The sequence below is a fragment of the Aythya marila genome, assembly GCF_965140915.1.
Source record: "Aythya marila genome assembly, chromosome: Z".
Lineage (NCBI taxonomy): Eukaryota > Metazoa > Chordata > Aves > Anseriformes > Anatidae > Aythya > Aythya marila.
Genome location: NC_139080.1, coordinates 41,170,067 through 41,195,271, shown reverse-complemented (window position 1 = coordinate 41,195,271; position 25,205 = coordinate 41,170,067). Strand labels below are relative to the sequence as shown.

At 42.9% G+C, this 25,205-nt stretch overlaps 1 protein-coding gene across 1 annotated transcript in view; it reads left to right on the top strand.

The window, feature by feature from the left end:
* The first annotated feature begins 728 nt into the window (after positions 1-728).
* LOC309890007 (guanine nucleotide-binding protein G(q) subunit alpha) overlaps positions 729-25,205 on the top strand; it is a 130,957-nt gene continuing 106,480 nt past the window's right edge. The window contains exon 1 of the mRNA XM_082783337.1: positions 729-1,080. Coding sequence (XP_082639463.1) covers positions 945-1,080 — 136 coding nt within the window. The 5' untranslated portion in view covers positions 729-944. The remainder of the gene's footprint in view (positions 1,081-25,205) is intronic.

Genomic DNA, 25,205 nt, shown 5'->3' with positions numbered 1-25,205 from the left:
GCTCCCCGGGGCTGCACCCCCAGGGAGCTGCGGGACGGGGGTGCAGGCAGGGGGCTTCTCCCCTCCCCTCCCCTCCTCTCCCTTCCCGTCCCCAAATCCCGCCCGTGCCCCCAGCCCACTCCAGGAGGCGACACGGGGAGGTGCGTGTGTGCGTGGGGTCTGCAAGCGACCCCAGCACCGTGTCCCCCCCCCCCGCTCCCCGCTCCCTTTTCTCCCCCCTTCTCCCCCCTCTCCGCCGCCGCCAGCCGCGGGGGCGGGGGCGGGTGCCGGGGGGCGGCCGCCCCGCTCTGCCCCGCTCCGCCATATTCCTGCCGCACCACGCCCGCGGAGCCGAGCCATTGAAAAGCCGGGCGAGCCCGGCCCCTGCCTGCCTCCTCTGCCCCTGCGGCGGCTGCCCTCGCTCCACCCGCCCCCTCTCCCGTCCTTACTGTCAGGGCTGAGCCCAGCCGAGCCCAGCCGAGCCGTGCCAGCTCCCCGGCAGCGGCTCCCCCCCGCCGCGCTGCGGCTGGCCGAGCGAGGGGAGCGGCGGGGACATGCGTGTGCGGCGGCGGGGGGCAGGGCTCGGCGGGCGGTAGGGGAAGGGGGGCGAGGGGCGAGGGGCAGGGGCAGGGGCGGCGGCGGCGGCGGGGCTCGGCCGGGGGGCGCCGCTGCCGCCGCGGTGGATGTGTCCGCCTGGCTGGCTGCGTGATCCCGCGGGGAGGAGGAGCTGGAAGCGGCGGGGGCAGGCAGCGGGGCTGCGAGCCGCGTGCGGCAGCGAGGCGGCTCCCTGCGCCTGCCCGGCGGGGGCTCCCGGGCACCGAGCGCCCGCGTCCCCCGCGGCTCGGGGCGGCGGCGGCAGCGGCAGCGGCAGCGGCAGTGGGAGCGGGGCGGGCGTGCGGGTGCGCGAGTGCTGAGTGCGTGCGGTTTTCGGGGGGTGGGGGTTGTGCCTGAACCGGCTGGGAAGAATGACTCTGGAGTCCATCATGGCGTGCTGCCTGAGCGAGGAAGCCAAGGAAGCCCGGCGGATCAACGACGAGATCGAGCGGCAGCTGCGCCGGGACAAGCGGGACGCCCGCCGGGAGCTGAAGCTGCTGCTGCTGGGTGAGTGCCGGGGGGCGCCGCACGGACAGGCCCGGCCCGGCTCGGCTCGGCTCGGCTCGGCTGGGCTGGGCTCGGTGCGCTGCGGGCCGCCGCCGGGGAGCCCCGCGGGCATCGCCGCCGCCCCGGGCTCCCCCCGGCCCGGCGCCGCCGGCGCCTTACATGGCGGGGCTGGGGCCGGGGCGGCGGCGGCGGCGACGGCGGGGCCGCTTCGCCTGGGCTGGGCTCGGCTCCCCCCGGGCGCTCGGCCTCGCACGGGCATCGCCGGGGAGCCGCGGGCGGTGCGGGAGGGAAGCGGCCTCCCGGCACGGAGAGGGGCAGCGTGGCTGGGGGCCGCCGCTGGGTGCGCGGTGGCAGCGGGGGGACCGGGGGGGACGGGCGGGGGGAGCCGCGGTGCGGGTGGGTGGCGGCGGGCGCTGGTATCTGCATTGTGCTGCCGGCCTCCCGGGGGCTGCTGCCTCCCGCCGCCTCTGCTTTTTTTTTTTTTTATTATTTTTTCTTTTTTTTCATATATTGTGATTCTTACTGAGCGATGCGAACTGGGAGAAGGGGCTGGTGCTCAGATTGTAGACTTATTATTATTATTATTATTATTATTATTATTATTATTATTATTATTATTATTATTATTATTTTAAAAAGCGGAAGGAAAAAAAAGAAACCGTAAAGCCCTACGTGCAGGCAGGGAGGCGAAGAGTAACCCGAAGTATGCGGGAGGGTGACAGGAGCTTTAATACCTCTGGAATCCACCCACCAGTCAGGAAGCAAAATCTGTGGCATCGCTTCTCCCTTGTTAAAAGCAGAGGTCGTTATTTCGGAGCCGCAAGTATGCAGAGGCAGTGCTTATCTGACAGAGATTTGTCTCCCGTTAAAATAAACCTTCAGAATTAAAATACGTATCTCCAGTCAGCGTGCTCCACGCTGCTGTGCAGCGCCGGTGGCGGTGCTGCTTCTGCCCGGGGCTCGCAGGCCTTGAAATATGTCTGCAGCAGCAGCGTCTGGCGTGTGGATGAGCAGGGACGCGCCGGGAGGACGCGGGATGTGATGCTGAGGGCTCCTGTCACGGGTCATGTATGTGGGGCAGCGACCTGCCCTCTCTGTGGGGCAAGGAGGGTTGAGAGGAAAAGTCACAGTGTATTTTAATGCTTGGCGTGAGCGTGTTATTCCCGGCTTTGTGAGACAAGAGCTTCTCTCCTCTGTGTGGAGGAGGGTGCTGGGATCCTTAGCGAGCGTGGAATAGAAGCGGTGGAGACAGATGCGGCGCTTGCAGTGATAACATTCGGTCTCGTTTTGGCCTAATTCTGCTTGATGGAAGTGCATGTTGTGACTGTTTCGGGATTCACAGAGGAGATAAAAGAGAAGTTAGATAGTTTCCATTTGTTTAACTTTATGGATGCTGAAGTATAATTACTGAATGATAGACGTTTGCTTCAGGAGAGGCAGCTGGCGTTTTTGACTTGTTTACTCAAGCCCGAATTGTGTCTGTATTTCCCTGATATTTCTCATGGTGAAGCTAGAGGTTTCTTCCAAGCTCCCAAAAATGTATGAATTCTATTGAAAGGCACCAACAGAGACTACCCAGAGAAGGAGTTCAGAGGTGCACCTCTGCAGTCAGCCCTGGTATTACTTTCCAAGATCCACCCGCAGGTGATGTTGAGCGTCCAGGTTAGGGCTTCCCCACGGCATTGCCAAGGGCCACGTGGAAGGCGGTGACCTGGCTGGAGGACAGGCGAGAAGACAGCCTTTTGGAGGTGCTGGAGAAAGCTCACTAGGTTGCCTTTGTGAAAGCTTTCGACAGGTTTTGTTGTAAACCAGGAGTTGCAACATGCTGATGAAGATGTGAGCGAGAGGTACTAGAAACCAGGAGGGGGTGAATGTTCTGCTTTATACGAAACAGCGTGGCTGTATTTGGGTAATGAAACCAGTACAGAAATTACTACTGCGCACTCATTTTTGGTGTTTCTCTTTGTCACCCTCTGTTGTGTTTGACCGAAAGTCTGTGTGTCTGTGCAGCTGTTTGGATTAACACGTAATGACCTCATCTTGTACAAAGCAGTACAGTGGTGAACCACCGTTGAAGTCGTGGGATTGGGTAGAGATTTGGGTTTCAATTCATAAACAAATTTTGAGGAAAACTTTTCTTATTAGTGGTTTGTTCCAGGTGTATGACAGGACTCTTTTTAGTCACTCTCTCTGCTTCCCCAGCATCTGCAGTTGCTCGGTTATTAAGGTTATGTTGTTTGTGTGGTCATTTGTATTGTTATGAGATAGACAAAGACATTTTTATTAAAAACAGTGAGACTGGTAAGCAGTTTCTGATATTTTTTGTGCTAAAGTCATCTTTTATTTTTTAAAATCTGACTAGATCCCCACTGTCCCATTACATGACTCTTCCCTTCAAAACTTAAAGGACTTTAGGCACTAGCATTGCTTAGCTATGTTAGTGTAAACATAGGCAAACTTTCTTTTTTCTCCCAAAGTGTCAGCTCCTCAGTCCCACTTCGTAAAGAGTTGTGAAACTTAAAGCCTAAGTGGGTTAAATGCTTTTGAAAACGGGACTAAGGTATGTCCTCTGGATCCAAAGGGGAGAACTAGCACAGCCTAAGCTGAGCCTTGGTAATTGACCATGTGTGCTCTTCTCCACTTGCAACAAGTCTGTGCAAAACCTGTTGACTTGAAGGGTTTTAAGGCACAAATAAGCACATCTGCGCTAGATTTCTACTTATTCTTGTTTGGAAATCAGACATACACACTTGTGTGTGTGTGTAAATAATAATTAAAAAAAAATAGCGTTTGTGGATAAGTCGTCACCCCCACCCGTTTTACACTGTGGAAAATACATTGCTTCCTTGCAAAGTGAATTAGTTCCCTCCTGACCGTGCGAGTACCGTTACCGAATGACACACACATGCTGTACTGGGTACACCCTTTTGTGTATTAATAATGATATCTTTTTACTTTTCATAGGATCAGAGTTCAAAATACTAAGTCATTTCTGGAAAACTTTTACTGCATGCTAAGATTATTTTTAAGTATTAGTTTAAAAATAAACCTCTGCGATTAAATGTAAAAATACCACTTTTAGGTACTTTGTTGTGCATCATTGCTTATTTTTTGGAACAGATTAGAACAGGAAAAAAGGTTGTGGGTTTTTTGTTTTTTTGCTATTGTAATTCTAACAAGTCCGAACTTAAAATACACACTGAAGGGTGTTACAAAGGCATACTAGTAGTTCTGCTAGCACAACTTGGCTGTAATATTTAGGCACTTTGGAACAAATTCAGTCTTCCACTGAATTTGTTTTTAATCTCATGTATTTTCCAAATTCTTCTGGATTTCATTACTGCTGAACACTTTGTAAAACCCTATGATTGTTCTCCAGAGCTTAAAGTTGTTAATATCCATCCATTGTTTGCTGTTAGCTGTAAAAACACTTACATTATTTTTATAGCTGGAAAGAAATGAGGTGTTTTAATGTTTTATGTTGTTGTAAGCCAAGCAAAATGTAGAGCTTGTACATACATGCTTAAAACACATACTTATTCTTAAACAAATACTTAGAGACATGTGCTCTAATTTTTCTGTATAGCATTTTGACAGTCATCCACAGAAATTTTCCATGGTCTCAAAAAGCAGCACTTGGGCCTGAATGATAGCTTGTAGCCATAAACCTTCAGCCCTGGACATTCTCTGTCAGTGCACTGCGTGTGTTAGCATTACACGCTGTTTTCTCAGTGGGAAATGCTTTGAGTGTGTAAGAAGATAACCTAGCAGTATCATGCGAGTTGGCTAGGTATGTCTGTACCTCTGTGAAAACCACGGCCAAAAGAGGTGTTGGAGGGCCTGACAGTGTATTCACTGTTTTCCACCCTATTTGCAGGTAGCATCATGTGCAAAACACATTTTTTAAGAGGTGCACGTTCCCTATGTGTGAGACGACAGGTGTGTCAGCGACGACGGGTGCCTGAGATGCGTGTCCATTTATTCTCTGTGCGTTACCAGAGGAAACAGGCGGAGGATAAGCCATTTGAGTTAGTGTGAACGGCAGCCAGGCTGATGCAGAAAGAAGCTTTTGGACATAGGGTGAATATACCCAGTAAGCGTGCAGGGTATGTACGCGTTTGTTTTCCTCTGCCAGCTGAATTAAAGATTCACATGCACAACTCGGTGAGTTAGCAAGGGCTTAGGCTTTCTTTAAATCACTCGAAGAGGAAGTGAGTCCATTAAGCCAACAATGGAGTACACTGGTTTTATATAACTTTTTCATCAGCTAGAGAAACAAGCAAGCTTCCTTATTTTTCCTGTAGCTGAGCTGCTGCCTGTGGTTTCTTGAAATGGGACAGGGCAGGGTGGCAGTTTTTTTACAGAAGGCGTTGCAGTAAATCTCTGCTGGTGTATTGCAGCTCAGATGTGTGGTTTGGAATGTGGATGTGTGAAAATGAGAATTCGGTGAAGCTGTACATAAATGAATTTCCTGTTTATATGTACATGACCAAATGTTGGAGGTCTGGCCACACGTTGGCTTTTTTTTCTTTTTTTTTTTTTTTTTTTTTTTTTTAACTGTAGGTTTGTTGCAGTTACTAAACAAAAACAAATTTCTGCGAACTACAAATTTGACTAGCCAGGCAGAGCAAGTCGCGTAAAGGAAATGTGAATATTAAATAATAAATAGACGTGCAGTGTGTGGTCATTGACTTGAACTGTCTATGAGCATTACTGGGCTTGCTGACCATAAATGTCAGACAGCAGTTTTAAAGCCAAATTCATGCAAAATGCTTAGTGGGAGGGAGGTCTGTGCATACACACCAGTGTAATGTAAGGTATTATTTTAAAACCCTGTAGTGAGCTTTCTGCTGTGTCCATTTCAGTGCTTTTATCTCCAGAAGAGCAGCATTCAACAGAGAGGTTCAAGTACACCTTGAGTATGTTAAAATATGTTTTCCCGTAGTGAAGCCCTTAATTGTGTTTGCAAAAATGAGCTAATTGTATTCATCCCCTGCGTATTTTTGGTAGGCTATTTTGCAGCTGTTTGTCTCAGTTTCTTTAACTGCAAAATTGGAGGGATAGTAAGGACTTACATATTTGCTATTGATCAGCAACACGCTGCACTTGTGGAGTTAATAACCTGAAGTGCTGAATGTTGTTAAGAATAGGTTAGGCAATGAGTTGAGATCAATTTCAGGCACGCGCCTGTGACCAAGGCCTTTGTAAAATGTTGGAGTCTTATTTGCATTCCTGCTTGGTGTTTGTCTTCTTCTCCTTTCCCTGTTACAATCTGAAATGCCTGCACAAGCTGGCAGTTTCCTCTCCTCGCAGAAGGAAGTCAGATGTGTGCACGAAACAAGCGAGAGCTGATACTGGGTAGTGTGTTTGGATTGACTACTTTCTGTGCTCTGTGTTAAAACAGAGAAGTTGAAATGAACAGTTACATCCTGACATGTGTTGTAACTGGATTGGTAAGTATCTCTTATTTAGAATATTTTCTTAAGACGACCCTGTAGGGGTCATATAATGACATTCGGTGTCAAAATACTTTGGATGCAAAATACTTTGAATTCCATCATATATAGTTGAGTGCATATATATATTAAAAAAAAATCATTTGAGGAAAACGTAAGTCATCACTTTGGTCTCAACGTGATACCATGATTTCACCTTTGCTGGGAGAAAAAGTATATATTTAATTCTGTTGTTGCTGTTTTGGCCTTACTTTATTAGAAGCAGTCTACACTCACTGACATCAATATGAGCCTCGTTTAGGGCCTCAATAATCAAAGAATTCTGATGAATAAAGTTAAATTAATATTTCAGAGAGCCAAAGGACCCCAGATTTGTTTCTCACATTAAAGAACAGTATGAAATTAGTGCAGGAGGGAAAAGTATATGCTGAACAAAAGAATCTCCTGAGATGAGACATTTGGGCATGTGATGCAATGTTAAATAAACTACTTTTGAGCTACTTCAGATTATTTTTGTTGTTGTACAGTGGCAATGCCGATTTCATAAGGAAAAGTATTTCTTTTGAAATAATATGACAGTCCGCAAAATTAATCCCAAGAAGGTGTGAAATAACATTATGCAGTAGACGTGATTAATGGTAATTAGCTTTGTTGCAGTAACAGACTACTATAAACACTGAGCATTTTTTCTTGCCCTGCTGAATGGCGTAACACTCAGGACAGATCTGTTCTTACACTCAAATACTGCCTTGTAGGAACAGCTCTGACAAATAAAAATTATGGAAGTCTTTCAGCATTCACTTTTTATATGCTTTAATTATTATTATAAGATGCCCGACTGGCAAGAACCAAGAGCAGGAGAGCGGTACAAAACTGAGAAAGATCTTGAATGTCCAAAATGCAGCCATGTATTTGGTGTTCTTAGCATCACAGATAGAAGGATGCATCAGGCTTTAAGTGCTGTTAACCCCAAACAAGGAAATTGAATGCATTAATACTGGAGGGCACGAATCTAAGAGATACCACGGTTTAAAAAGTTCAGAAGTTACTGGGGGAGTTCCAGGAACAGTCCAAATGTTTTTCAAGCTAAATTAAAGATTAAATCTTCAGTGTTCTGAAAACACATTGTTCCCCCTGTAAGTAATGTTCATACAGAGACTGAACTGAAGGGGGATTGTCTAAAGATTTCGGCCTTTGTGGGCTTTCAGGGGGCAAATTGCATGGAATAATCAAACTATTTAATTTGCAGACAGTTCAGTGTTCAGAGCTGGGACAGTGCTGCAGAGTTTTATCGCAGAGCCCATGCACAGATGCAGTTGCCAGCAGAGGAGTGTGGCTGTTTACTTCTTCCTGCATTGCCTGAGAAGGTGCTGTGGCATGTGGCTATGCCAGAGGCAAAAATGAAACCTATCAAACAAGATCCTGCCGTTACCAATCTGTTCAAGCGGTTTATCCAACAAACTGCAGATATGGACGACGTGGTTTAGGCAAGTCCCACAGCGGGTGGTTCACCTTATTCTTCCCCAAAGGGGAGGCGGTGTGTAATACGTGCACAGCCTGAATAAAGCAGCAGGACATCGGAAAGCTTCTGCAAGTGGAAGCCCCTTGTGGTTCAGTAAAGTGGGAAAGCTAGGAGTGGTGGTACTGAGGCTGCCTTTGCACAGCTGAGCCGTGTGTTAGCGCTTTGCCTCAGAGCTGTGCTACTCACGAGCCAGGTTGACCCACTCTGCACGTGGGAGAAGCTTCTGGTAGAAATGGGGCTGGGCAGTTTTGTCTGGTGCCTGGGGCTGGAGCTGGTGTGGTTTCTTGACAAAGGGGATAAATGCTTACTCAAGGTCCCATCCTCATTGATCATCTGTGACTTCTGTTTCACACCTGGGAAAATGTGGTGGTGGTTCCTGTTGAAATGCTCCAGGATTCACCCCCAGTTATCAAATATCCATTGAAGGAGGGCTTGTTTTTCCTTGAGGAAATCTGTGGAAAGGGCAGTCATCATCTGAAATGTATTTTCTTTACCTTTCTTCTAAGATCTTCAAAGATCTACAAAGAAATCAAAGGAGTTAGATCCTTAACTCTTTTGAAGTTAATTGAAAATTGAGCTCTAATGTTGGTAAGTATCACCAAATGTGCATCAGAAGTTCATGTTTTTTTCTTTCTGGGTGCACTTACCTGACTTCAAAGTGAATCCAAAATAAAAGTTTAGGTTAACTGTTCTGTAGGCGTTTGATGTGGTTTGACATGGTGGAGACCCAACCAGTCACAGATCCTTTCAGCAAATGAGGACCGAGAACTTAGAAATAACTGTTGTAGTTATGATACAGCCATGATACCAATTAAAAATAAAAATCATCTCCTTGCTTATAGATTTAAAAACTGATGTGCGATGTAATAAAATTTGTCTTAGGTATGTTTTGAAATTCACCATTTTAGACGATATTGTACTTTCCACTTACGGCACGGAGTGTACACTACTGCTTAGTCTTGTGCGTATGTCTGTTGCCGTACCTGAGCTGTATTGTGTGGCCCCACTGGCTGCTGCTCTGCTGCTTCTTGCTGCTCAGCTAATTCATTGCTCGACCAGCTGCAGGCCCAAAAGAAGCAAGATAATCTTTGGCAAGAATCCTCGTACAGAATGAGAACATCTATGTAAGTTAAGGAGGCTTGCTCTTCTTTCCTTGTTCTACAAACCCATCACTGGAGAGTTTTTTTTTTTTTTTTTTTTAACTCTTGGGTCTTCAGTGTTGATTTTAATACGAGGAAGGTAATTAATGAATGTCGGAAAAGAATGCCTGAGGCTATTCCAGCCCATGTTTCTGGGTAAAGGGAAGTCATCCAGAATGTCAAAGAGAAGGTTTCTGTGGCAGCTAACCTGTAAGGCCAACAAAACTTGAATGCATAGAAGCTGGAAAAGACATCATAATTCCTTTTGCTTTTTAGGAACTGGAAAGGCTTGGGTAGCTGAGGATCGAATATGAATTTTATTTTTCCCTGATACTGTACTTAGTAAGATGAAGTGTGTTGCTTGTGTCTTAACGAGACCAGAGCAGTAATAGGAATGGAAACTAAATACTGAAAATGAAAGAAATTGTTCAGGTACCTCTAACAAGTTCTTATGTTACTATCCAGGTATGTGTCCGATTTGATGTTTTCCCTTGTGGAGCATGTTGTCTAGAAGGTGTTGAAATCAGCATTTAGTTGACAGTGAGAACCTTTCAAAGGTGCTTGCAAAAAAAAAAAATAAATAAATAAAAAATTGACTCAGTTAATCTTTTAGGAGAGAAATAATACAGATTCATACAATACTTTCCACTTCTGCATCTTCTGTTGTGTGTGTAAAAAGGGAATAATGGTAACCTGGAAACTCTATGGTGCTGCTGAAAAAGCCCCCAAAGCAAAACAAATGGTTCTACAGTTGTCTTTAAGTAGCTATGGTTAAACTTCCTCTTGCTCCTTGCTGTTCTGTGTATGTGTTGTCAGATTCTGGAGCTTCAAAATATTTTCAGGCAGACCGACAGTTGTCTTCCCATAATAATCTGTCCTGTCCCAGTGCTGCTGTTTTTTGCTGGAAGTAGCTCTGATGCTTGCACCTGGTCGTCATGACCAAGGAAGACATGAGTGGCTCATCTTGGTGTGCAGGCCACCAAGCAGCCGTCTGACTTCTCGATCACTGCCGACCTGGTGCAGTCTGGATCAGAGTGCCTTCATCTCACTGCCATTCCCCTGATCCACCAACTGGGTCACTTATCAGTCAGTTTTTATGGGGGAGAATTACAGGTGCTGCACGTCATGTTGAAAGGTTTTCATGTAAATCCTTCACGAGAAGCATTTTTGATATGTAAAATGTTTTATGATCTTCCCCCCCAATATGGGGGGACATCTTTGGCGACTCTCAAACTCAGTCAGGTTTGTAACTTACAGTGCTTTAGTAGTAATTAATGTCTTAGAAATAAAGATTTTTTTTTCTTCAGCACTTCATCACTAGATAGAACAATATTTAATTTTTTTTTCCTCTGAAATTGCATCTAAACTTTTTTTTTCCTGTAGTGAGGCTGGAATGCTGAGAAGAAACATAAGTATTTTTATGCTGTGTTCAGTTTCCTTATGGTGTCTGTTTATCTCAGCAATTAAATGGCAAATAAATTGAAGGAGATAATAAACATTTACTCTGATCCATGAAAAGATGGATGTCACTTAAATGACTGTTTCTTCTGTGTTAGCAGCTGATTTCATAGAAATACAGAATGGACAATTTAGGAGTAAATTTGCTTTTATCAAAATGTAAAATAGAGCTATTTCTGGAAATAGGACTAAGATGCATTGAAATTTAGGTATAATTGCAGTTAGGCATGTTTGATTTAGTTCTGACGCTAGTGATAGTGGTATTCTACTTTCAAAGATGGCTGGCTGGGCTTGTGATTGTCTTCAAATTGGCTGGTAATACCATCTGTACTCGTAGGAATCTAAAAACATTCTTTGTCCAGGGTAATTTTTGTTCTCTGGAGGTTTATTTACTTAATTGCATTCATTCTTGCTTCTTATCTGTAATACATGATAATAATGAATTCTGATTCGGTGGGATTTTGTGCTATATTGGGCTGTATAACAGTGAAATATGCTATTATTAATTATTAAATGTAGTTAGGGTTAAGAACCAGAGTTATGGTAATCTCTGAAGATTTTAGCCTTTGAACCAAGGCCAGATAAACACTGTGTGCAGGCGTTGCTAATAGCTTAATTGTAGCTGTACTCCCAACGACAAATGCAAACCTCTGACATTTAACAGAGAAGTTAGTATGTCTGTATGCTTTAAAGTTGTTTCTTGTGAAGAAACTTCTGATACAAGCATTCCCTGGGTAAGGGTATTTATTCTTGGGCTTGTGGTTTACTACCACATTAGTTTTGTTTGTGCAGCTTTTGTGCAGCTTTTCTCAGGGAAAATACCTGGGCTGAATCTTTGGATTTATGGTCTTCCTTTGTCAACAATTCTATGTAACAATGTGGAAAGCACAGTATATATGTTTTTATATGGCATTCCTTTGTCTGTGGGGTTTTCCTACTAATATAAAACCAGCAAAAGAGGAGGTGATACATACTTTATATTGTTTAAAGAGGCAAAATAAGTTGTTTTCTTCCTTGGTAATTATGCAGTAGTACTGTATATGTGACTTGTTGAGCTGGTAGGGCTCATTCTTAGAATAGAGCAGCCTAAAAAGGAGGAGGAAAAACCCATCATGACAGTGTTTTATAATGTCTTTGCTTTACATTTTCATTGTTTGTATCTCCAAGGAATGATGACTTTTTCTGGAATATCCCGTAGTTGGAGAAACAGCTCATCACCTTTCATGCTTGTGTGTTTTCTTTGTCTTGTTTGCATAATATGAAGATCCTTCTGCATGGTGACATGGAGTTCACTATTACCTTCCCACTTTTTTGTAGGATTCTTGTGTGCAAAGAGCCCAAACTCTGGGGAGTGGTTAGACCTAGAGCTATAAGGAAGACCAGTGTTTCTTGTTGACTTCTGTTTTTGTTTGTTTTGTTAAACAATATTTCAACCTACCAATCTAGACTATAATATGCATTTAGTTACAGATACATGTATGTATACATAATGGTGTTGGATTCATGGCCTTCAATGTTGCTTGTGTGATTTTCGTTTGCTTTTAGGGAGGGAGATAATTTCTTTTTTTTTTTGAGCCAAAACACAGTGTTTTTCCACAAAAAGCTAGCAGCCTGTCTGTTAACTTGTTTATTTACTATGGATTTTACTCTCTGTCATTAAATAAAATAGGAGAAATAAAGGAGCTACACAGGTCATGGTACAAATTCATCATTTTCTTGAACATCTTTTTTAGAAGTACAGGACTAGAATTTCTCTTTTGCTCATTGAGATGCCACTGTTAGGGTGCATTCAAGGAATGCAACAGCCATCTTAGCCACAGCATTAAAGTAGTCATATTCAGCTGACTATCTGCCATAAGTAAAATACCAACCTTACATAAGTGAAAAACAACCTTACATTTAACAGTATTCAAGATGCACAGTCTTTGCCTGTTTGACAGGTTATGCTAATTTTTAGCATCATGTCCTCTTCATAATTTACAATTCCACAGTTCTTATGTCACATATAGGTATTGTCAGTAATATTTTTTTTTTTCCTGTATTGTGGTTAAAAACATCTCTTATACTAATCGTAATATCACTGGGATCCTGCTTGTAGGAGTTGTCTTTTTTGATGTCTATTTAAAAAAGCTCTTATTTAATGCATGCCATGTTGATTTGTTGTATGATCCCAAGTCACTTGCTTAGAATATACCTAGTGCCTCAAAATCACTGACTTTGTACACCCAAACTATTTGAGTTGTTGTAACCACATAGCTCTTGCTATTCACTCTCTCCTCACCCCTTTCTGTCTTTATTTCAAGAATTATAAAGTGGCTTCCTAGGCGCTTCTAAAGCTCTCTTTGAGGGATGTCTGGACCTGCTGAGTAACAGTGTTCTAACATTAGTAAATCCTCTGCCTTATTTATTTGCAGTGGGTGCTATAGTAGAGATGCTTTCACTGTCATTACAAATATGATCTGTTTTCCTAAAAACAAAACTGATATTTGCAAATGATGCATGCATTTTTCTCTGTTCATACTAAGTGTTCTATGAGTAATTGAGCAAGGGACCAGTGCTGTTCTAAGTGCTTTGTGATATAAAAATGTGGGGTCTCACGTGCAACTTGAGGGTTTCTTAGTTTACTCTTTCTATTAGGAGTTTTTGAAATTTCCTAAAATCCTGTACCTATACAATGGTCTATTTTTACCTCCCCGCCTATCAAGATGCTTTTTTTTTTTTTTTCTTGTTCTGTGGAATCAAGGCTGTCTAGCTATTCAAAAAAAGTTCTGAAATTACTCTGTTCTCATGTTAAGTCTATATCCACTTCTCACTTGTAGTTATGTCATGAAACAACGTGCCTGTCATGTACCTATACTACTGGTTTTGGACATCTGTTTACACACCAAATGGAATCAAGTCATGATCACATGCTTAAAAGTTACTCTTGACTGTAGTTCTGCCACAAGTTCTTTTTCTTATGAAGTATTTCTTCATGGTGCTTTTCTGTTTTGGAAAAGTGTAACTTCTGTACTTGGAGAAATGCCAAGGTAATTTGCCTGAGAACTTCAGTATCAGCTACATGGCCATGGGAGATGCTGCTTTTCCTTTTCATTGCAGTTAGGTGTTTGAAGACACAGATGTCTGTCACATCACCTATGACTTAATCACTTACCATGGTGCCAGCTTTTGCGTCAGTTTTTCTGTTAGAATTTAAACCCAAAATACTAAATACCACTGGCAGCAAGCCAATTCTGAAGTATAAGAAAGCTCATCACTGAACTTCCACTCATATAAGTATTTGCTTTAGTTACAGCATTCTGTTCAAATTTGCATCCATATATTAGCAATTCTTTAAGTTTCTCACCTATGCATCTAGATTTTTTTTATATATACAAACAATTTAATTTTTCTCCTTTGATTAACTTAATGGTATTTTTGTTTTCTGCTTTAAATTTGTACCTTTTTTCGTTCTCACATTTGTCACTTAATGGTGCTATGATATTCCAACCTCTCTGGCCAGCATGCCTTTTCAATGTCTTTCTTTTCCACTTTTTCTTATTTCCCACCTTTTCTTAAAATGGAAGCTATCCAAATTTTACAACTCTTTCTTCCACAGTAATCCAATGACTAGGCCCCAGAACAAAACTCTATCATATATATTCTTTACCTATCTAGGAGTTTTCCTGTAGGTTATTCTGTTCTGCTATGGAACAGAAATGTTCACACTGGGTGTCAGGGTAGTAAGTAGTGGATATTTAGGTATTCATAATTTGCAAGGTACAGATGAATTTGTTTCATAGCATGTAATGAAGTGTCATCAGTGGCTACTCACTGATGCCTATAGACACGTGCTCAACTTTGGTGTCATTACTTGTGTTAAGTAAAGTCCCTTGATCTACCTGCAGGGACTTGTTTGCATCCAAATAATGCACTGGACTGGAATAGCTGTCTGAGCTGTTTGTACCTGCACCTGGGGGTGCAGGCTTCTCCTGTATTGCTGCTGCACAGTGCTTTTGGCTCATCTGCCTCATGAGCACTGTATGACTGTATGCTGGTGCCTTTGTGTAATGGGCAGCACTTAGTGAGCGCTTGGCAGCAGCTGCTTAGCAATTCTGTGAAATATGAAAACAGCTTGAGGTTGCATCTTGAGACAGACTGACTTTAGAGGCCTGTTATGAGGAATTCTGCATCTTCTGCAGAGGCACCAGGTATGTCCTTAAGAGCTGGGTGATTATTTTTATCAAGAAGGAACTGTATGTGCCAGGACTTAGCTGCAGTTGGAAAGCTGTGATACTTACAGGATCCCTTCTCTCACTTAACCACAGTCTAGCCTTCAGACTTCTGTGGACACAGACTTAAATCTCACCAAGAAAGACGATTTGAGGCACATGGGACTAGTACTTGTGGGAGTAGGTCTCCACAGGCACACAGGAGAACAGCAGGTTTTGCATAATTTTCAGACAGACTAACACAGTTGAAGCGTGGCTGGGACTTGATATTTCCTGTCCGACACTGGCAGAGATGCAGGCTGAGCTCCTGTACCCCCTGGAAAAATGGTTTCTTCATCTCCAGGAGCACTCAGACCTTATTCTGCCTGGTGAACAGTGAGTTTGAGGTTAGACTCCCCAGTATAATGAGGCACAGACATCCTGAAGAGAGTTCAGCAAAAGGTGATGGAGATGATGAAGGGACTGGGGCATCTCTCCTGTGAGGAGTCGCTGAGCGAGCTGGGAGAAGAGGATGCTCAGGGGAACCTCATCAACATCTATGAATACCTGAACCGAGGATGCAGAGGAGAGAGAGCCAGGCTCTTTTCAGTAGTGCCTGGTGACAGAACAAGAGGCAGCGGGCACCAGCTGGAGCACAGGAGCTTCCTTCTGAACATCAGGAAGCACTTCCTTACTGTGTGGGTGACGGAGCCCTGGCACAGGTTGCCCGGGAGGCTGTGGGGTGTCTCCCCTTGGAGACCTTCAGCAGCTGCCTGGACATGGTCCTGGGCACCCTGCTCAAGGTGTCCCCGCTTGAGAAGGCAGATTGGAGCAGATGCACTGCAGATGTGTATCATCTGTCACCAATCTATTACCCAGACTTACCAGAAATAGTGTGGGGGACATCCCGTAGCGTTCACATCTCTGTGCTGCCACTCACGTAGCAGTTGCTCATATGCTTATGGGTGTACTGCGAATCATCGTGGAGATGCTCAGAGCCACTGTGACTGGCTGTTTGGAGGAGAATCAATGAAAACCTTAGCTTGCAGTTTGGAGGTCTTCCAGTGTATTTCTTGGGGAGCAGCAGCCTGTGCTGCTTAAGCCTGTCTTCTGGCAAAGGCAGCAGGATATCTTGTTACCGTGGGTTATGGGATGCATCTTCCAGCTGATCCCTGAAAATCTGCAGGAGTGAGGCAGGCTGTAGCTTCAAGGAGTTGGCTGTAGGCTGAGGCCTGATTCGGTGTCAGTATCCCCAATGGTGTTAGTCAGTATCCCCAATGGTGTTAGCATCATTATGTGAGGTAGGGCATTATGGTATAACAATTTATAAATTATTATAATCACAGCAGGAGTGAACCCCTGCAGTTCAGGCTCAAGTGCTTTGGCAGTGCCCTAACATCATATGTGAGGTGCTTGCATGATGCTAGCTGTACAGGTATGCCCAGACCAAAACTCCCCAGACCAGTACCAAAACAGCCTGATAAATTGAGCTGGTTGTGGTCATAAGCTCAGTTGTTTTTCCCAGTGCCCAGAAGTGCCTGTCTGGGGACAGGAAGCTCCCCTTTCAACACTTATCACCAACAGAACTGTGCTACAAGGCCAGGAGATTATTTGCAAAGACCAGGGTCAGTTTCCCCCACAAAGTAGACATGTGAGGGGAAAGATGTGAGATTCAACATCTCTCTGCAGAGGAACAGTATGCCAAATATCAGTGTATCCTAAAATACATACAAGTGTTTTTAAAACTGTCAGCCTGTCCAGCTAGGGTTACTCTGAGATTATGTGAAAGAGATGGGAGGTGAAGAAGAAGTGCATGGACTGCCTGTCTGTAGCCCTGCCACATTCAGGCCAGGTGCTGGAGTGGCAGTGCAGCTGGCTCCTGCCTTCTCTCCCGTGAGAGAGCAAGGCTGGCAGGACTTTGCTTTGGAGCAAGAGGATGCTTGCTAGAGGGGCCAGTGGCTCCTCTTTAGGAATTGGTGGGGGTGGAGAGGATGAACATGGGCTTAGGGGCATACAGGCACCCACTTCTAATCTAATAGGTGGTCTTGCTCCTACTGCTTTGCTTTCTTTAGGAACCCCTCTCCTAGCTAGCTAGCCTTTGGAGAAAAAGATGTGGTGCACCACATCTCTTGGCATCCCATCTCTAGTACCCTGAGGCATCTACTGCCTTGGTGGCCACTCATGACACTCGTGGTGTCTGGGCTACTGAAGGGCAAAGCTGTGATACATACCTCAGCTCTGGTGCATGAAGAAGGAGCCATCTGCATTTGCCATGCTGCAGGGAAGAATAAAGGTGTTGGTATGGTCTTACTGCAAAATACCTTGTATAGCTCGGTATTTGTGAGAGATGGACATGTTGAGCTGCATGGGAATGGAAGACAGCCCATCTGTAGGTTCCTCTTGTAGTGTACATTGTAGTGTACATGTAAAACTGCTGCTCATCATCCTGTGGTAACTAGGTCGTGAAACCGCTGAAGAAGGGTAGACCTCAGCAAATGGAAGACCTCCTTTGGCTGTCAGGTATTTATCTTGGTTGTCTTTTTGTCAAAGCAGCAGGTGGGGTTGTTTTGTTTTTTTTTTTTTATAACCCTGTTGTTTGTTTTTATTTTTCCTTTTGTTTTGTTGGTTTGTTTTAAAGTGGTCTTCTGAACCCCTAGTATCTAGAATTTCTTTGCATCTTGGCCTGAAAAAGCAAATGAGCTGTTTCACAGACTCTTCCTTGGCTGATTCCAGTCATGGCTATTATTGCCTTGAACACTTCCACAGCTTCCTTGGGCAACCTGTGCCAGTGTTTCAACGCCCTTACAGTGCAACTTCTTCCTAATGTCTAATCTAAATCCACACTTCTTTAGTTAAAAGCCATTACCTCTTGTCCCATCACTATGCCCCCTGACAAATAGTCCTTCCCCAGCTTTCCTGTATGCCCTGTTTCGGCACTGGAAGGCCACATTAAGGTCTCCATGGATCCTTCTGTTCAGGCTGAACCTACCCAGCTCTCTCAGTCTGCCTTCATAGGAGGGATGCTCCAGCCCCTTGACTATCCATCCTTGTGGCCCTCCTCTGGACTTGCTTTAATATGTCCATGTCCTTCTTGTGCTGGGGGCCACATTATTCCTGCAGCCAAGTATAATGAACTTGTTAGTTTTCCAGTATGTGTTGCTCGGTGATGCAACATTGGAATATCCCAGGTTTCCTTCATTGAAAAGCGAGGAATTCTAGACATGAATATTTACATTCAGGTTTGCAGCTGTAAATGAATTTTCCCTTCTCCCCATTCTACCTTCCCACTCAGACTTTCACAGTCTGTTTCCAGAGACCATAGGTCAGGACCTTTCTCTCTTCCAGTTTGGATAACTAAAGTGAAAAGATTAAGTCTATAGGAAGGGTACTTAAGCGCAGACCGGCGGTACTTGTTTCCTATAGTATTTCTTCTTCAGAGCAGAGGGGGAAATGATGACCCCAAGTCTTCTTGATGAAGAAGAGTGCCTTGGCCAATTGGTAATGTAAATTCAGAAGCTTAATGCTTTCACAATAATCTTGTTCTGGATTTCAAGCAGCCCTCTAAGTTCGTCAGCAACCAGGGCATAGTTTTTTCTAGTAATGCAGATTATTGCAATTCTGTGTTTGACATAAATATCACCTAGGAGTATTTCCTCTTTTTCCAAAGCTAACAGTCTATCTGTAATAAGTATCATGGGCCTTATTCATTTCCCAGTAATCTCATTGTAATTATAGTTCTATGAGTTGCATTTCAGCAAAATGCTGGAAATGACACCACGTTTTATTCCTGGGTCAATTAATGAATCCCCAGTCACTGTCATTTCTCAAAATAATGATTCAGGCTGACCTAGGTTTTAGGGTTTGCTTTTTTTGTTTTTCATTTGCTTTGTTGTGTTTTTGATGCTCTAAGTTATCAGGGAAGGACTGCATCTCACCAACTTTGTTATTTGTCTGTGATCCACTTAAAATAATTATAACAGCCTGAATCCTGCTGGATGATTCCATTTCGAAGTGATAAGGAGTTTGCCTTCAAGTGAAGACTTTGTGGATCATTATCTTCCTACAAAAGCTTTTCTGTTTGGAAGAATGTCATACTGAAACTCAATTTTCAAGTTAGGAGAGGATAGAAGCATGAGATATTACTCTCATAGTTGATGCTATTCCCCCTGTAACTCATCATCCAATTTACAGAGTGAGATAGTGAAGAGACTGAGGTAGCAAAGCTAACAAAGAGGCAGGTCTTAGTAATTTGTTGCACTAAAAATGCTTGCCTAGGCATAGTAAGATTTTCGTATCTTACCCAGACTGCGCTAAATGTCTGAACTAAGCTTCAGATTTAAATATCTCGGGAACATCTTCTTGTTATAACTCTATAAAAAAATCACTATTTATAGAAGTTCCTTTTCATCTTTTCTATTGAGTACAGTGAGGTACTGATATTTTTGGTGGCACCAGTAGTTCATTTGTTCTGAAAAAACTGTACTATGAGATGTCTTTAAAAAAGCGCTGTTATATTTGGTCTGAACTATGCAGTGATGGAAGTAATTCTAGGTAATGGTGTATATGAAAGATCCAGGTAATGGTGTATATGAAAGATCCAGTCACTCCTCTCTTTAAACGTATGTTTAAAGCCACTGAAATCCAATAATTTATTTCCAGTACCTCTGGCTGCTTTAGGTGTTGGATGCTCGTACCATAGCCATCAGCAGACTCACACACCTGGCTGCATCTGTTGATCCTCCTCATGCAGCATCGTCTAGGTGAAGAATCTATTTCAAGAGATTGCAGGGTTCCCAGAGAGAAATGGGTTCTCTGCCAGCAAGAGCTTTAGTACCTAACTCATAAGCCCAGGAAGAATAGGCTTAGTGAGCAGGTACACGCATGGTTACTCAGAACTGTGAAGCCATGGCAGAACTGGACTCAACCTTATGATTGAGGGTGGCAACACAATACTTTTTGTTCCCGTTTATTTGGTAATGCTTCCTGCTTTTCCATGCGTAGATGGAAGGTAGGTTGCAGTGTAGACCAATAGTGAGTTTGTTTTCTTGAGAGGCTGAAGATGGGAGATGGAGCTGAAACAGTTAAACAGGAGAAATTAAATTTAAATTTTCCATGTGACTTTGCTAAACACAATACTGTTTTAGATGGAAGGGCTCGTTTCTTCCTCAGGCTTTTTTTTTTTTTTTTTGTCTTTGAAGCACAGTTGATGTCCTCACACTTTATGCCAGGCCTGCGGTGGTCAGCAGACTCTGTCAGATGAGTCTGATAACCTCTGAGAGGTGAAGACCTGTTCAGTTTATAGACTGGCATCAAGAATGAGAGACAAAATTCCTTGTTTTTGCCAACTCTAGGATGCCTTTGGGTAAATGAGAAGCAAAACCCTAAGCAGCTGCAGAACTTACATGTAAAAAAACAAACCAAACCAAAACCAAAAAACGAGTAAGTGTGGATTTTGCTCAATATCTGTATAAAAGAGGAGAGTACAGATGTAAAGCCCCTGCAGTTACAGAGTTGCATTTAAGTTCCATTTCATTCTTTTTTTCATGTTGATGTGGGGGGAAAATTCGGACTGAGTATGTTTTACAGCCACTAATGAAGGCCTTTCAAAGGACGATTGCTGAAATTCCCACAAAGAGCAGTGAAATGCTTGTCCATAGTCTAAGCTGAAGTCTTATCTCAGAGCCCTGGTTTCCGTGTCAGAAGAATGTTACCATTACATACCTAATGGATAAACTTTCTTAATAGCATGTGCATCTTCTGCCTTGTCTTCAGGGGCCCACGACTTTGGCCTTTTACAGTGGACTGTTGCTGTACTGCCAGATCTGATTAGTGAGGAATTCTGGAAGTTTAAATATAGTGCTAAATAGATATATTAAAGATAATAATTAATAAAGTGGCTGTCTCGAAAGTAAATACCCATAAATTGCTTACATTGTCTGCAGTTAAATTAAACAAGAGTAAAAAAGTAGGAGAGAGGACAAAAACAGTAGTAGGCATTTCTTATTTCTGGCAATGTCTTGTGTAGCAATGACATTGAGAAGGCTTTGGTTAATTATTTCATGGTCTTTCTGTATCCTGGTTGATAAATATTAAATGGTCTTCTCAGGCCTAGGAAAGCTTCGACTATATTAGAGGGCAAAATTCTATTTTACAGAACAGCATCCCAACTAAAATCAGTGACTGCACCCTTGAGTGAGCATGTCAGATTACTATCAACTTGTATGAAATAAACGTGCTGCAATCAGTTGCTCAATCAACTGGAGCGATGTTTAATGGCAGAGAAAATGAAGATATTCCAAATGAATACTTATTTTCATGCTATTCCACTAAATAGAAGAGTATTTGTAATAGGAGGGAGTAGTTACACAGCACTTCCCGTTTTCAGAGTGCTGTGCACCCACTAGCTAATCAGTCACTCCCTTGCCTCAGCGAGGGAGGAAGTAGTTAATTATTATTATCCCTGTGATCGTAGGTGGGGGAATGGAGACAAAGGCTATGTCTATGTTAGCACATAGCATGAACAGAAGAGTGTGTCTGTAGGGCAAAACAGTTGATGCTGGGAACCTGATGTCCGTGTTCAGGTTTTGTTTTGCTTCAAACCATATCTAATCTGATCACAGAGACTAGGTGCCTGGCTCTGGGTAGAGAACATTAGGTGTGGTCCTGGAGCAGATCTTCCATACCCTTGTTAGCATATTTATTGGCTTCATTGTAAAGGAATCCAGCTCCTCTCCTGGAGATGTTCGGATGACAGTGAAGGTGAGCACACTGAACAGGGGGAGATCTGGAAGATCGTTTCCAAAGTGTGCTCCTGAACCCAACTTGAAGACTAGTGTGTGTGTGTGTGTATGTGTGTACCAAGGATAGTGTGGCAGTTTCAGTCAGGGAGTTCTGTCATGCCTACAGGTTAAGAAAGCCACGCCTTCATTTTCAGGGTCACTAAGGCTGGAAAAAAAACCACACATTTATGTTTGTAGACATTTCTAAACAACATTTTGTGTATATGGAATAAAAACTTGGCCTCAGTGGTTGACTGGTGTTTTGCACAGAAGCTGTGGAACTGGCATTTCACCTTGGGTATGTTCCCTCCCTGTTCATGTTGGTAAATAACAAAAATAGAGGTTTAGAAACATCTTTTAAATCTGATTCTCATGAAGAATATGAGCTACTTAGTCTATTCTCCTGCTTATTAGTACCAGTAATAATCTGTTCGGTGAAAAAACTTTGAATATCATATTATCTTTATGGTATTATAAATAGTGCGAACCATTAATATTTCACTTGTCTTTTGCCTTGCTTTGCATGTTGGACTCTGCAGAAAGTTTGAATGGCAGCATAATTATTAAGTCAGTGTTTATTCTTTGAGGTATTGTCGAAACCATTCAGTTACTGTTTGTCTTTGCTAAATTACCAGTCCTTTTTGTTTGATTAGACTTCTGCAGTTAATGGTTACTGGTACTGTCTATTCACATCACCAAGTTCTTCAATAGAAGCTTCAGTGAAACAGGAGATTATGAGAATTAAAGTTTCTGATCTTAAAAATAAGAAGGCAAGCTGGGAAAAAATGCAAACAATCCTACAGACTGTCCTTTTGTGAGGACAAAAGACAGCTTCCTTCTGTGTATTTTTGCATATGCAAGTAGATTCATACAGCCTTTAAAATAACTTTAATTAATACAGTGTGTGTAGCTGCACAACAGTATTGTGAGAATGAGAGGTTTAAAGTCAGCTTTTCACTGTGTCAGTTCTAATTCCACCAAAATGACCTTCGCTTTTGAATTTTCCTATGCTTAAAGTGAGCCAGATGTCTTTTACTTGATATACAAGATCTTTTACATGTTTCTTAGAAGTGCTTTACAAAGGTTACTGGCCATCAATAAGAATAGAAAATGAAAGTTCTAATAAATAAATGGTTTTGGTTCATAACAGTACGTTGGAAGTGTTGGAGAAGTATGTCTCAAATACCCTATGCTAATTAAGAGGAAAAAAAATCAATCTTTGTCCATCAGCTGAGTTTGTGAGCAAGCAAGCTATTACACTGTAATGTTACAGGAGTCTGGCACTGCCTAAATAGTGGTCTTACGTATTACTGAAAACAAAAAGCTCCTGTCCTTATCTAGTTCACCACAACAGATCTTGTACTGTTAGTAAGGAGAAAAATAGTTGGTCAATAAGTGGAATGAAGAAGACAAAGCGAAGAATGTAAAAACTCAAACAATTGGACTTGGATCTAGGTAACTTGCTAGCTGAATTCAGAGGTCATGGAATTATAAAAAACAAACTTCATTGTCCAGCAAAAGAGAATCACGACTATTTATCTCCTGGCCTCACAGAAAATCAATATGTTATAAATTTGATTAGAAAGATGACAATTCAAGTAAAAAACTTATTGCATATTCTGCAATGCATTGACTTCTAACTAAGCTTGCTGGTTAAAAACAAAAATATGTACATATATATATATATATATATATATATATACAAAAAGATGCATCTGTTCATACAGCATGATGTTAGCAATCTCTCCTAGCAAAAGCCAAGATGACACTTTTGTTTAATAATGAAGTCTGTTTTGTGACGGTAGTCTCAAGTCAAATCACTTATGTGCACTGCTGGCATTGTTGGTAGGATGCACGTGAGCCAGCTGTAGCCATAAAAATAATTGCCTCTTTGCTGCAGGAAGTCACATTGGTGATTCAGTAGCTGTCAGTAGTGGGCTGCTCTTACGGTATGAAAATACTTGATGCTATAGGTGCTTAAGGCAGCATCCTGCTGGGATCGTTAAACCATTTGCTCTTATTCAGAGTCCTGTTGGGTAGGTTTCAAAACACTTTACACAAGGCTATTTATTGCACTTTGTAAAGATAGGGAAACCGAAACAAAGATTGTATTTGCCTAAAGCTACTTGTCGAGTGCCAGAAGTAGAACTGATTACCTGGATCCCAGTCCAGTTCTTTTTCCAGTGAGCCTTTGTGGTTCAGAAATCAAAGAAAATAATTCATAGTGGCTTCAAGTTACTCAATTCCTGGCTGCAGCAAAAGCTCCAGGGCATCTTCTTCCCTTCATACTTTGATCTAGATGGCATTTCCTAGCTTGAGAGCCACATTACTGCTTAGTAATCCGTAAGCAAGAGAGTTGGGAAGCCACTGTCCCTTCTGTTTTAACTTGTATAGCTTCCGTAGGGGTTGGTGTTTGTACACTTAGCTAAATGCAAACGCATTTCAGTAGTGGTGTGATTCAGTCCATGTTTATGTTTTTAAAAGGCCTTTAAGGAAAGGCCAGTGTCACAAAAACTTTTTTTTTTTTTAATTGGCAGTTCATAGTAGTTTGGCTTGGAATAACCCAAAGTGAATTCATCTGAAGACTGTTCAGTGTGTGTTGATATTGTCAGTTTCAAGGTGGAGGTACTTCAATCTGTTGGGACGTGTTAACCTGGACTCTTGCAGAGACAGGCCAGGAATAATCAATGGGCCAGTTAATTGACCTGCAAGTGGTTCCATCCCGTGAATGATTTTACAGGGCCCACTCATTTGTGCAACATGCTCAGAGTAAAAGTAGTGTACAGACATGCTGTAGTCACCGCACATGCATGCGCACAAGCCAGTGCTTTCTGGGAGTGCCAGGCTTACTGCACACATGCCGATAGCATGTTTGCATTGTGGTTGTGGAGAAAGCCCGGTGATTTAACAGATGTGTCAGGCATGTGGGCTGTATACAGACCTGGTGTGTAACAGCCTCTGGAAAGTTCTCCTTTTACTGCTTATTTGCTCTAGGTCCTTCCCTGCAGCAAGGAACAGTCATGGCTGGCAAACATATATCATACAGGTGGTAGATGGCTTTCCAACACTGTTTGTCTTCTGTGCCTCTTCAGAAATGGGGATGGCTGCGTTTGAGTCTTGATGATCCAGGAAATACCTGTTTAAAGGAAGAAAAGAATGTAAGACACTCATCTCAGGCGTCAGACCACTGTATTTAGGGCTATAAAAAAGTAGATACTTTTTCAAATTTCATATACCTTCCAGAATTAATCAAATCCTAGATTGCCTGTGGTCATCTGCTGTTTGAGATGCAAAATTGTTTGTATAATTGTAGGCTGGTATACAATACTCAAATCACTGCATCTGCACTTCCTTTATTACAGATTGTTGTCACAGCATCTGTGTTTAACTGAAGGCAGCTAACACACCTTCTAGTGGAGCAGTATTTCAAAAGAGAGTTATGTATGGTCATAGAACTCCAGTAAACAAAACTTTAAGGAAACCCAGATGGCATTGTGTGGCGAAGTAGTTCAGCTTGCCTGCCCAGATCAGACTTGATGTCTAACTTTTTTCTCAATACCATTCTTAAAAATTCGTGAAGG